Here is a 12,584-nt window from a genome sequence, read left to right on the forward strand (position 1 = left end):
CAGGCAGTTCCTCCCGCCAACACCACAGGCGAGCATCATAATACTTTGCTACCGGTTTACCGATATGTTTTACCCATCCCGAGATAATTGGCCAATTAAGGTGCTTCCCAGCTACTACTTGGCCAATCAGAATTCGATTGCGTTCTGTCCGTCACGATGCCCATCGTCATTGTGCATTTTGCACGCATCCAAGCAATCCAAGTCCGAGAAGGTTTGTCTGTGGCACCGCCTGCTGAATATGCGCGTCTTCCGCTTCGCCATCGACCGCGGCGGCACCTTCACGGACGTCTACGCCGAGATGGACGTGCTGGACGCCCAGGGAAACGTCGTGGACGTGCAGCCAAAGGTCATCAAGCTGCTGTCGGAGGACCCCGCCAACTACCCGGACGCTCCTCGGTACGGGGAACAAATACTATGCAATGCTGAGGGGTAGTTACTCACAATGTTGTTCATGCACTTAGAGAGGGAATCCGCCGCGTGCTGGAGATCATGACAGGCGTCCCGCACCCGCGCGACCAACCAGTGGACACGGCCAAGATCCAGAGCATCCGGATGGGGACGACAGTGGCCACCAACGCGCTGTTAGAGAGGAACGGAGAACGCACGGTGCTGGTGACCACCAAGGGCTTCCACGACCTGCTGTACATTGGCAACCAGTCGCGTCCCAAGATCTTCGATCTCGAGATCCACATGCCCGACGTCAGTTGAGTCATTTATTGCTGATTGGGTGCTGAGTTTTTTGACGTGGTGTATTTTTTATGACGTGAAATTGGCGCAGACGCTATACGACTCGGTGGTTGAGGTGGACGAGCGGCTGCAGATTGTGAGCAATGAGAAGGACCGTCAACCGACGGACGAGAAGGGCATCAGTGGCGACTACATTCGTGTGATCCAGGATCTGGATGCTGACGACCTTACCAAGAAGTTGCAAGCAGCGCGGGATGATGGAGTGGAGAGTGTGGCCATCGTGCTGCTGCACTCGTACACGTTCCCGCGCCACGAGCAGCAGGTTCGCGACATTGCTGTCAAGTTGGGCTTCACGCAAGTCTCGCTGTCGTCGGAGGTCATGCCTATGGTGAAGGCTGTGCCGCGTGGTTTCACCACGTGCGCCGACGCTTACCTGACGCCGGTGATCAAGAAGTATGTGGCGTCGTTCTGCGCTGGTTTTGGCGAAGGATTGGACCAAGTGAACATTAGCTTCATGCAGAGCGATGGCGGACTTGCGCGCATGAAGCACTTCCACGGGCACCGTGCTATTCTCTCTGGTCCTGCCGGTGGAGTGGTGGGCTACGCCCGTACGACGCGACCGCCGGAAACGCCTGGTGCTGCCTCAGTGCAGCCTGCCGTGATCGGATTTGACATGGGCGGCACCTCCACGGACGTCTCTCGCTTTGATGGCAAGTTCGAGCACGTTCTCGAGAGTGTGACGGCCAACGTGACTGTGCGTGCACCGCAACTGGACATCCAGACGGTGGCTGCAGGAGGTGGCTCACGCCTGTTTTACAAGAACGGACTGTTTCTTGTTGGCCCTGAGTCCGTGCGAGCGCACCCCGGGCCTGTGTGCTACCGCAAGAACGGCTACCTGAGTGTCACTGATGCCAACCTGGTCACTGGTCGTATTCTGCCCGACTTCTTCCCTAAGATCTTTGGCCCTAATGAGGACGAGCCCCTGGATGTTGCTGGATCGCAGCAAGCGTTCGAAGAGCTCACAAGGGAAATTAACGCTTCTGCAGGTGCTAGTGGAACCAAGTACACGATGGAAGAGGTAGCCTCGGGTTTCCTGCGTGTGGCTAACGAAGCTATGTGCCGCCCCATCCGAAACCTTACGCAGAATAAGGGCTACGACATCAGCACGCACATCCTGGCATGCTTTGGAGGTGCTGGACCGCAGCATGCTTGCTCCATCGCAAAGGCGCTGGGCATGTCGAGGGTTTACATTCACCGCTACAGCGGTATTCTCTCGGCGTATGGCTTGAGTGTGGCTGATAGTGTTGTTGACAAGCAGCAGCCCTCGTCCGCAGAATACAGTGCCGCGACCAAGCCCGCTTTGATTAGCAGTCTGACTAAAATCGCTGACGAAGCGGTGAACGAGCTGGTTGCTGATGGGTTCCAGCATGAGGACGTGCAGGTGCAGTATTTCCTCAACATGCGCTACGAAGGCACCGATAACGCTGTCATGACACGCGGACCTGCGGGCGCGAAGGGCGAGTCTATTGCAAGTGGTGCGGACGCTCTCGCAGTATTTGATTTCGAGGCCACTTTTGTGAAGAAGTATCAGCGTGAATTTGGTTTTGTTCTGCAGAACCGCTCGATTCTCATCGATGACGTTCGTGTGCGCGCTACGGTGTCACCCGACCTGAAGGACCCGGCATTGACGGTCGGCGCAAGCGCTGTTGAGGCTGTTGAGCCGTGCTCACCCCACTCGATGACGCGCTTCTACTTTGAGCAAGAGAAGGCTTGGAAGCAGATTCCCGTTTATCTGCATGAAGAGCTTCTTGAAAAGCGTGGTGCCAAGTACACCGGACCGGCAGTTATTATGCAGGGCACGGCGACAGTAGTTGTGGAACCTGAGTGGGGAGTGCAGATCATGCCCAGCGGTGACCTGTTCCTTGTCAACAGTGTTGAGGCTGCTGGGCCGGAAAATGATCACCCCGCTCTGCGCTCTGAAGACGTGCCGTTAGACCCCATCCAGCTCTCGGTGTTTTCGCACCGATTCATGGGCATTGCCGAACAGATGGGCCGTACGCTGGCGCGTACGTCGGTGTCTGTGAACATCAAGGAGCGCTTGGACTTCTCGTGTGCCCTGTTTGGCCCGGATGGTGGACTCGTGGCAAACGCGCCACACCTTCCCGTTCACCTTGGTGCTATGCAACAGGCAGTGCGCCACCAGCTCAAGTACTGGGGCGACGATCTCTCTGACGGAGACGTGTTGCTGTCTAACCACCCTCAGCTTGCTGGGGGTTCTCACCTGCCAGACATCACCGTCATCACACCTGTGTTTGACCAAACGAGCGGTAAAATTGAGTTTTTTGTGGCCAGTCGTGGCCACCACGCCGATATCGGTGGCATCTCGCCTGGCTCCATGCCTCCTCTCTCAAAGACGCTGTCTGAAGAAGGCGCAGCAATTGTGGCGTTCAAGCTGGTGGATGGCAAGGTGGGCGAGTTCCGTGAGAAAGAGATCACCGACATCCTACTGCAGAAGGGACGTATGGATGATCAGGGACGCCCTTGCATCGGCACGCGCAACTTGCGCGACAACCTGTCCGATTTGCGCGCTCAGGTCGCTGCCAACCAACGTGGTGTGGTGCTGATGCACGAGCTTTGTGCCGAATACTCGTTGCCGGTGGTCACTGCCTACATGGACTACATCCAGCAGGCAGCTGAGATTGCCGTGCGTAATATGCTCCACGAGTTCTCGCTGCAGCGAAAGCTGCCAGAAGTGGGCGTGGTTCAAGCTGAAGATTTCATGGATGACGGCACGAGAATTGCACTGCAGATCTCGATCGACCGCCGCTCGAACTCTGCGGTGTTCGACTTTGCTGGCACTGGACCCGAAGTCTTCGGAAACGTGAACACGCCCCCAGCAGTGACTTACTCTGCAATCATCTACTGTTTGCGCTGTCTGCTGCCTGGTGAAGACTTGCCACTTAACCAAGGCTGTCTGACTCCCATCGAGGTACGCTTCCCGAGCGAAGGTAGCATTCTGAATCCCAGCGCTAACGCCGCCGTCGTCGGGGGCAACGTGCTCACCAGCCAGCGCATCACCGATGTGATCCTCAAGGCCTTCGGTGCCTGCGCAGCCTCGCAGGGTTGCATGAACAACCTGACGTTCGGCAGCGCCACGCTTGGCGGCTACTACGAAACCATCGCTGGTGGCGCTGGTGCCGGCCCATCTTGGCATGGCCGCAGCGGAATCCACACGCACATGACCAACACGCGCATCACAGATCCCGAGATTCTGGAGAAGCGCTTCCCCGTGCTCCTGCGTGCATTCCACCTCCGCGAAGGTTCAGGTGGCGAAGGCAAGTTCCGTGGCGGCGACGGTGTGGTGCGTCAATTGGAGTTCCTGGAGGGCATGACTGTCAGCATTCTTTCGGAGCGACGTGCTTTCCAGCCTTACGGTCTCGAGGGCGGCGCACCTGGTGCTCGCGGTATCAACTTGCTTTATCGCCGGGGAGGTCGTACAGTCAACCTCGGAGGCAAAAACACGGTGGACGTGCTGCCAGGCGAGGTCTTGACCCTGTTCACGCCCGGCGGCGGTGGCTTCGGAGATGCCAACTAAACGACCATGCCCGACCAAGGACATGCTCACGAAAAACAGAGAGCAATTGAGCTAGTGAAGTGCGTCCCAGATACAAGAGTTCCTTATGCTTTCAAGCTCTAACACTGGGTTTCTTTTCGTCTCTTAACTCTCGGGCGTTGCGTTGTCACTCTGTGCATCCTTCTGCGCCTTGTGCGTTTTCCGCTTCCGAGCCCTTTCCTCCAGCATGTCGGCGTACGCGTCCAGCTCATCGTCCAGCTCCTTTCGTAGACTCTCATTGCGCTTGTTAAAATCACTCGTGGGCACCTCCTTGGGTCGCGGCATGTGCGGGTTCTTGGACGCTCGGGCCGCTTTCTTCCTGAGTTTCCAACTCTGCTTCCTCTTCTCATGGTAGTACTCCTCCCTCTTAAGGAACTCGTCAATAGACTTGGGAGTGCTTCGGAACCTACACTGACCAGCGGCGTGGCCCAACCCGCCGCAGTTTGGGCAGATCCATGGCACGAGGCAGTTCCTCGAGCGATGACCGCGCTCCCCGCAGTTGGTGCACACGTGATCCCTGTCCTCTTCACGACGCAGCGCGCGGTGGAACTTGCGGAGCTTGAGTTCCCCCTCATCCCACACGTTCTCCAGCTCCGCTTCGTAGTTGAGCTCGTCCATGTCCTTACCAGCCAGGCGATTGACCGCCATCTTCCCTAGTTTCGACTGCCGGTCCGATAAACCTCGACGACGGAAAGGATCGCGCTTGAACGCAGGAGCAGGTCGACTGGTCTCCGACTGCCAATTGCTGGCAAAAGGTTCGTCTTCATCGTCATCATCATCCTCATCGTCACCCTCATCGTGCTTTGGTTCACTGTCGTTTTCTGATTCCCCCTCTTCGTCCATGTCCAATTGGAACTGCTGCGAGTGCTGCATGAGCCGCTCTAAAGGACTCAACTCCCCGTTGATTGGCTGCTGTCCGTCCTCCAGCGCCGGGTCATCATCCTGCTCATTCTCGCCGTCTTTTGGGCCGTCGAGCGTCGAAAAAACGCGCGATTTCGGCGCTTGGAAGCGGGCGGAGATATCGGTGTTGTTGTTGCCGATGCAGCAAGCGACTCTAGACGCGGCGCGGGTGGCCACGGGTGCGCACAGCAGCCGTGAACGAACTGCCAACGACAACATTTCCGAAATGAATGTGTGGCCGGAGTGCCAATAGATATGCCTGTTGTGATTGGTTCAAAACATACTGTGATCTCATTCGTTAAAAAGAATATGGTCGTTGCTAAGTGCGAAACGGAACAATAGCTCCCCGCATAAGCAGAAGGCGAGGTGAGCTTGTCGACTTGCGTAGTGACAGCTCCTGTTCCGGCGTGTGCAGCTTCTGTTGAGCGTGTTTCCAGCCTGCAAACCGCGTGACGTAAATATCCAGACGCGTGCCGTTCCTCTCTTCCAAGCGCCGTCCTCTGTCGAGCTCCCGTCGCGACGCTACAGCAGTTTAAAGCTCCATCTCCGACTCTTCCGACTCTTGTCGCGATGCTGTCGGCCCGCCCCATGCCCGCCGAGGTGGAGATTCGCGACGTGTGGGAGACCAACCTGGAGGAGACCATGAAGACTATCCGAGAAGTGGTGACCAGAGGATGTTACGTGGCCATGGACACGGAGTATCCGGGCGTCGTGGCACGCCCCATCGGCTCGTTCACCACGTCATCCGACTACCAGTACCAGACGCTGCGCTGCAACGTGGACCTGCTACGAATCATCCAGCTGGGTGTGGCCTTCTTCAACGAGGACGGCTCGTTCATGGAGGAGCTGCCGGTGTGGCAGTTCAACTTCAAGTTCAGCCTCAGTGAGGACATGTACGCGCAGGACTCGATCGAGATCCTCAAGCAGGCAGGTATCGACTTTGCCAAGCACGAGGAGCTGGGAATCGAAGTGGCCAGGTTCGGGGAGCTGCTCGTGCCGTCCGGACTCGTTCTGGGCGACCACGTCAAGTGGGTCTCGTTCCACGGATCGTCCGACTTTGGCTACCTACTCAAGGTGCTGACCTGTGCCCCACTGCCAGCGGAGGAAGACACGTTCTTCGACTTGCTGCACACGTACTTCCCGGCGACGTTTGACCTCAAGCACGTGGCGATGGACTTTGACAAGGTGGGAGGACTCAGTCGCTTGGCCGAGGACCTCAAGGTGGAAAGAATAGGCACAATGCACCAGGCGGGATCAGACGCGCTGCTCACGGCCGCCACGTTCTTCAAGATGGTCGAGGTCTTCTTCGACGGCAATGTCGAAAACGCAGCCAAGTACTCTGGTCAGCTCTACGGACTGGGCAATAGCATTGCCAACTTGGGCCAGCCATAGACTAGCAGCAAAGGCGAGTGCTGAGGATACCGACAGGCTTAGGAAAGCACATGCAAATAGCACCACGAACAAAACCATCTACCCACCACACACTAGAAGCACTGTGGATTAGCTGTTTCCGATGCCCTGTTCACTCGACGCAGATTACTTACTGGAAAACACGTTAGCAGCTTTGGTCACCGAGTCGTGACGTCATTGCCCTGATACTCTTCACGTGTGTGTCCACGCTGCTTGCTTAGTGCTGCTGGATAAAACGCACCACGTCGTGAATCTCGGCGTCCTTGACGCTGCACTTGACGAACGAGATCTCGCACGGCGAATCCACGTCGAACTGGAACGGAGCTCCATCGCGGCCGACTGGCACCTGCGACAAGTCCTGCTCGTCGTCGTCTCCCTCCGTCTCCAGCGACGAGCGCGTCGTCTTGAGCTGGGTCAGCTCCTTCTCCAGCGCATCACGCACGGTCTGCGGGCTCGAAGCGCCAGGCGCCTCGCTCTTGTTGCACACCACCATGATCGGCGGCGTCTGGTCGTTCACCTTCTTGTTGGCGAAAATGTCGTACAGGAATCTGCTCCCAACACAAATTAGCACCATATATTGCACTTGCACTTGCAAAACAACGTACTCTGCAGCCTTGCGGAACGACGACAGGTCGCTGGCGTCCACGAAGAAGGCGATGCACCCGGCGACAGGGAAAAAGTCCCCCACTCGTCTACAAAAAACAAAATAATCACCATTAAACTATTGCAATAATGAAAATAACTCGATAGCCAGCAGCCTTACGAGCGGAGGCGCTCGTGGCCCGGGTAGTCGACGACAGTGAGCTCGGCGTCGAATTTGTCCGGGTTGTACTTGGGGTGCACCATGAAGCGGAAGGTCTGCTCCTTCATAGAGCTCACCGTGTCCGCGTGCTGCCCGTCACGGATGAGGTGGAAGAAGCTCGTCTTGCCGGCGTGGCGCGGGCCCAGCAGCAACGCCATCTTGCGCTTCTTACCCGTGAAGCTCACGTTGAGGCCGCGCATGTGCAGGATGAAGCGCACCACCAGCACCACGTACACCACCACGAGGGCCACGAAAGGCACCACCATGTAGGCCGGCGCCCCATAGAACTTGTACGTCAGCAGCTCCACCAGCATCGTCAGGAAGGCACTTGAGCAGGAGGTCGCACAAACGGGAATGACACGTCAGGTGAAGTGCATTCCACATTCTGATTGGTTCAAATGGAGGTAATGAACACGTTGATTGGACAAATTGTGCGTGCTCGATTAAGTGCGGTTGACAATCAAGTGAGGACCACTGTCAGTTCAAGTCAAGAGAGCAGAGGGGATCACTTGTGTCAATTATGTCGACCCCGAAGCGCCGAGAGCGCGTGAATGTGGTGTGGAAGCCCGCGCATTTAACGGGCGTGTTGCTGCTGGGTTTGTCCTTCGTAGACGGGTCTATCGTCGTGCAGGTGGTGCGCGTGTTGCTCTTCCTGTACTTCATCATGGCGAGTCTCGACTTGGCACTCACACGGTACCACCTCTGGAAGTTCGAGCCCACGACGCCCGAGCTCAAACGCTTCGCGCTGGTGACAGGGGCGTCCTCGGGGCTCGGGAGGGAGATGAGCTACTTGCTGTCGGAGCAAAAGTATTCGCTCGTGCTGACGGCGCGCTCCGAGACGGTGCTGGAGAGAATGCGCGCCGAGATGGAGCTCGTGAACGGCCCTACGCAGGTGTTGGTGTGCGTGTGCGACTTGGCGACCACCGAGGGGATCGACAAGCTGATCAAGTTTGTGAGGGACAAGGGGCTGGTGGTCGACATCCTCGTGAACAATGCGGGGGCCTGTCTGACCAAGGACTTCACGGAGCTCAAGGGCAAGGACGTGGACGAGCTCATGACGCTCGACATGCACGCCATGGCCAAGCTCACACACGCTATGGTGCCGCAGATGGTGAAGCGCGGCATTGGACGTGTGCTCAACATTAGTTCCATTGCTGGGGCCTGTGCAGTGCCCACGGCGGCGCTGTACGGCGGTAGCAAGGCCTTTGCGACCAGCTTCAGTCAAGCGCTGAGCTACGAGCTGCGCTCCACGGGGGTCACGGTTACTTGTGTGTGTCCGGGACCTGTGGCCACCAACTTTGGCAAGACGGCCAATCTTGACCAGGCGGTGTGCATGACGTTCCCTGGACTCACGGCGGACGCCAAGGACACAGCCAAACTGGCTCTGGACGCCATGTTTAACGGCGAAGTGCTCGTCTACGACACCTGGTTCGCCTACTTGGCCGCGAACCTGGTGCAGGGCATTATCCCAGGTCGCCTAGCTGCCTTCTGCTACGGCGCTGGCATGCACGAGCTCAAGAATATCTGGCAGATGGCCAAGAGATAAACTCGTGCAAAACGCAAGACGAGAACAAAGACCTTTTTGAAGTGGTAGCAAAACGTGTGAGTGACAATGACAAAGACGCTTGGTGAATCCAACGCAGACGCTATTCGTTTCCAATTTCCGGTGTTTGGCTTACTGAGCACCTCAATGCTGCACATCGGTACTCGGCGTCCTCATCTGGGCAAGGGCGAGAGCTTTCACCTCGTCAATAACTTGTAGCAGCGGTATGTTGTGCTCCACAGCAATCGCCTGATAAACAACAAAGATATGTGTCAGGTTACTATGCGCGAGCGATGGCCACGCAGGTAAGTATCTTGCCTTGCAGTGCTCAAACTCTGGGTGCACGTTCACCGCTTCATTGCCAAGGTATGCGACTTTAACGTCCACGGAGCGACCGAAAGCAGAGACAGAGACAAACTTGCGAGAGAGGAAGACGCGATCCACCACGTTGCTGCTCAAGCGACCGTTTATTGTTTCGATTAGGACATTCACGACATGGACAAGTGTTAGTGTTCATTCCGTCCTCTATCTTCCGCATCGTAGAGCCGGAAAGTGTGGAGAGAGGATAACGGCAACGTACCGGCGGACACCGAGCGTCGTGGTTTCACGGAAGAGCGCCTCTAAAATCTCTTGCTCGTTCTCAGCGCGGCACAAAATGCTGTTCACCAAGCACAAACAAACACAAAATCAGAAACATGACGCTCCCTTCGAATGCGGATCTGTGGTTGGTACCTGAGGCACACGCCCGGTCGGTTCTTCTTCATCTGAATGGGCTGCTTCCACACGTCCAATGCGTGATGCTTCGACATCAAACGCTCCGACACGTAGCCGATCACCTGCGGGTTCAAATCATCCAGGTTGGTCTCAAGAACGACAACTTTCTCGGTGGCAAAATGACAGGAGGCAGGTTCCGCAGACCTCGAGGTGGTGGCGGCAGGGTTGGCGTAGCTCTTTTCGGGGGCCGAGGGGTCGATCTTCGTTCCGATTGCAACGCGGACGATATTCGCATGGCCCGGGAACTCCTTCGTGCCGGCGCCAACACCCGTGTGCGTCGGAATGAATGCAGGTGGCTCGCCGAACGTGGAAGCGAGCGCCTTCACGAGGCTGATCCCCGTCGGCGTCACGAGCTCTCCCTTCGCCCTGCAATCACGGACAATGATGACTTTCTGCAGTACTCAGTGCAAAGTGCACAACCTTATACGTGTAGACAGACTCACCCTTTCGGAGCAGGACACACTGGAACGCCAATCATAAGACGGAACGTGGCCGGCGGCGGCACAGGCAGCTCTCCATGCATGCACTTGACCGTGCCCGAGGAGAAGGGCAGGAACGACGCGTGCACCTCGCGCACACCAAGCAAATCCAGCGCAAGCACAGAACCGATCGTGTCCACGATGCTGTCGATCGCGCCCACCTCGTGGAAGTGAATCTCTTGGAGTGACGTGCCGTGCGTGTGGGCCTCCGCCTGCGCTAAGAGGGTGAACACTGCCACGCTCTTCTCCTTCACCCAGTCAGACAGCTCGCTCTCGTGAATCAGAGCCTTGATGTCGTCTAAGTTGCGCATAGGCTCCCCGTGGTCGGCACCTTCTTCAGTGCCGTGCTTATGGCCATGGCTATGGTCATGGTCATGGTCATGGTCGTGGGAATGGTCGTGGTCGTGGGAATGGTCGTGGTGCATCTCGACCGGAGCAGCCTCAGCATCCTTCACTTCCACCGCCTCCTCCTCATGAGTGTGGGTGTCGTCGTGTCCGTGGCTGTGACTGTGACTGTGTCCATGGCTGTGGCTATGGCTGTGTCCGTGGAGAGGCGTGGGTGGAGCGACCTCCTTGTGCTGGTAGATGGATCCCACGTGCGCCTTGGTGCCTGCGATGCTGCCCGGTCCTTTCCACGCTCTGCTGGTGCTCAGCTGCCACTCGCCCTTGATGCCGTGCAGCGACTCGAGGCCGCGCTTGATGTCCGTCAGCGGGGCTCCCTACGAATGAGACACTGTCAGAGGGGGCAACTGACTGCACCGACAGAAGCAGCGAGCAACACCCACCGCGTCGATCAGCGCGCCAAGGAGCATGTCGCCCGCGATGCCCGCGGAGCAGTCGATGAAGGCGAGCGTCGTGCCGTCCATTTTTCGGCAGTGTTGGTGGTGTCTTGGTGGTGCCGAAAAGGGCAAGTGGAATGGTACTCGGAGTGACGTCAGGATGGCTAAGGTTGCTGGAAGTGGATGGAAGTTGTTGCAAATCGTTGAAGCGAGCTATGTTGCTGTAGCAGCTTATCGACTTCGACCATCAAGCGATGGTCCTGTCATGTCGAACACGTATTACCCCGTGGTTCCCTTTCCGGCCAAAATGGAAGAGTAAAACCTGGCACCTAAGACCAGCCTAAGACCAGGCTGTTGCGTGAGTAGTTGACGCTTCTGCTGCCGGTAGGTGCCATGCATTGCAGACCGGGGGCTACACCTCATTCATCGGATTCCCGTCTGCGGAATTGTCCACTCTCACGTTCGTTTAAAATCCGTGCGACTTTCCAGTTTTCTACTCTACGCCGCAGCTGCCATTGTCGGCTCTACTGCTACGACTCGAGAGGTCGAACCCCACCCAATCCTGCTCGCTGCTACATCGACGACCGACAGCCCACTCCGTGGTGGGCTGTCGCGCCGCTAAGCTTCACCTCAGGCGGACTCAATCCCACCAACCTGCAGGAATATACCAGCAAATTGTACGACGGCAATCGTGTGATCTACGCCCTCATCCGCGCCACGGGGACCGGGGACCGGGTACGTGTCGGCATTGACGCAGAACGCCAACGGCACACTCGACCTTCTCAACACGCAACCGATGCAGGGTGGGTCCCCCACACACCTCACTCTGAGCCCCAACGAGGACTTCGTAGTCTTGGCCAACTGCGCCGGCAGCCTCTCATTATTCCCGCTCTACGACGACGGTACCGTCACACCAGAAAGCTTCTACGAGGAGTTCCCGAATGGCAGCCATGTTGTCATGGACCAGCAGGCTACGGGTCACATCCACAGCACGAGATGGCTGCCCAACTCAACCTAGGTGGTGAAAACCTGCTGCAGTACGAGCTCGACGCCAAGGGGCAGACGCTCAACAGCCTTGAGACGGTCTACCGTCCACCTGGGTCGAGACCTCGCCACACCGTGCTGAGCGTGAATGGGGACTTCCTCTACGTCTCGAACGAGATTTCCAACGCCGTCGGCGTGTACAAGATCAACCAGCAGGAGATTTTGTTGGAGAGTCCGGCTATCCAGAACATCACGACCCTACTGGCCAATTTTACAACTACGAGCACTGCAGCAGACATGCACCTGTCGAGCAACGGCAAGTTGTGTACATGTCGAATCGTGACTCGATCGCCATTTTGCGATTGATGAGACGGTTGGCACACTGACCCCTCTTGGCTGGGAGAGCACACGCGGTCAGATTCCTCGTGGTTTCACGATCAACGAAGACTGGCTCATTGTGGCAAACTAAAGCTCAGACGACATGTACGTGTTTAAGGTGGATGGCGATTGCTATCGTACACGGGAAACTCGTACACAATTGATGGAGCCGTCTACCTGTACGTGCCAGAGTAACCAATTACAGACGAGTAGAACAAAGGAAACCCGCGGTATG

The 12,584-nt window shown here is 57.1% G+C and overlaps 8 protein-coding genes across 8 annotated transcripts; 4 read left to right on the plus strand and 4 right to left on the minus strand.

Annotated features, from left to right (window-relative positions):
• Positions 1–238: 238 nt before the first annotated feature.
• KRP23_2229 (5-oxoprolinase) lies at positions 239–4,282 on the plus strand (the record flags this gene model as incomplete). Its single annotated transcript, XM_067886937.1, has 3 exons — positions 239–396; positions 462–699; positions 779–4,282. The coding sequence occupies 3 exons, from the start codon at positions 239–241 to the stop codon at positions 4,280–4,282; spliced, it is 3,900 nt and encodes a 1,299-aa protein (XP_067749572.1).
• Positions 4,283–4,405: 123 nt separating this feature from the next.
• KRP23_2230 (uncharacterized protein) lies at positions 4,406–5,419 on the minus strand (the record flags this gene model as incomplete). The annotated part of the gene is made up of 1 exon (XM_067886939.1): positions 4,406–5,419. The coding sequence occupies one exon, from the start codon at positions 5,417–5,419 to the stop codon at positions 4,406–4,408; it is 1,014 nt and encodes a 337-aa protein (XP_067749573.1).
• A 351-nt stretch (positions 5,420–5,770) lies between these two features.
• On the plus strand, positions 5,771–6,592 carry KRP23_2231 (CCR4-NOT transcription complex subunit 7; the record flags this gene model as incomplete). The annotated part of the gene is made up of 1 exon (XM_067886940.1): positions 5,771–6,592. One exon carries the CDS (start codon positions 5,771–5,773, stop codon positions 6,590–6,592), a length of 822 nt encoding a protein of 273 aa, XP_067749574.1.
• A 235-nt stretch (positions 6,593–6,827) lies between these two features.
• On the minus strand, positions 6,828–7,726 carry KRP23_2232 (Signal recognition particle receptor subunit beta; the record flags this gene model as incomplete). Its single annotated transcript, XM_067886941.1, has 3 exons — positions 6,828–7,158; positions 7,216–7,302; positions 7,374–7,726. The coding sequence occupies 3 exons, from the start codon at positions 7,724–7,726 to the stop codon at positions 6,828–6,830; spliced, it is 771 nt and encodes a 256-aa protein (XP_067749575.1).
• Positions 7,727–7,932: 206 nt separating this feature from the next.
• KRP23_2233 (putative oxidoreductase) lies at positions 7,933–8,958 on the plus strand (the record flags this gene model as incomplete). Its single annotated transcript, XM_067886942.1, has 1 exon — positions 7,933–8,958. The coding sequence occupies one exon, from the start codon at positions 7,933–7,935 to the stop codon at positions 8,956–8,958; it is 1,026 nt and encodes a 341-aa protein (XP_067749576.1).
• A 141-nt stretch (positions 8,959–9,099) lies between these two features.
• KRP23_2234 (Pyridinium-3,5-bisthiocarboxylic acid mononucleotide nickel insertion protein) lies at positions 9,100–9,719 on the minus strand (the record flags this gene model as incomplete). The annotated part of the gene is made up of 4 exons (XM_067886943.1): positions 9,100–9,204; positions 9,274–9,406; positions 9,536–9,613; positions 9,688–9,719. The coding sequence occupies 4 exons, from the start codon at positions 9,717–9,719 to the stop codon at positions 9,100–9,102; spliced, it is 348 nt and encodes a 115-aa protein (XP_067749577.1).
• A 68-nt stretch (positions 9,720–9,787) lies between these two features.
• KRP23_2235 (putative nickel insertion protein) lies at positions 9,788–11,074 on the minus strand (the record flags this gene model as incomplete). The annotated part of the gene is made up of 4 exons (XM_067886944.1): positions 9,788–9,791; positions 9,874–10,095; positions 10,173–10,927; positions 10,994–11,074. The coding sequence occupies 4 exons, from the start codon at positions 11,072–11,074 to the stop codon at positions 9,788–9,790; spliced, it is 1,062 nt and encodes a 353-aa protein (XP_067749578.1).
• A 909-nt stretch (positions 11,075–11,983) lies between these two features.
• On the plus strand, positions 11,984–12,337 carry KRP23_2236 (6-phosphogluconolactonase; the record flags this gene model as incomplete). The annotated part of the gene is made up of 1 exon (XM_067886945.1): positions 11,984–12,337. The coding sequence occupies one exon, from the start codon at positions 11,984–11,986 to the stop codon at positions 12,335–12,337; it is 354 nt and encodes a 117-aa protein (XP_067749579.1).
• Between the last annotated feature and the right edge of the window lie 247 nt (positions 12,338–12,584).

The sequence above is a fragment of the Phytophthora ramorum genome (assembly GCF_020800215.1).
Source record: "Phytophthora ramorum isolate Pr-102 chromosome Unknown Phyram_PR-102_s0002, whole genome shotgun sequence".
NCBI classification, from domain to species: Eukaryota; Oomycota; class Peronosporomycetes; order Peronosporales; family Peronosporaceae; genus Phytophthora; species Phytophthora ramorum.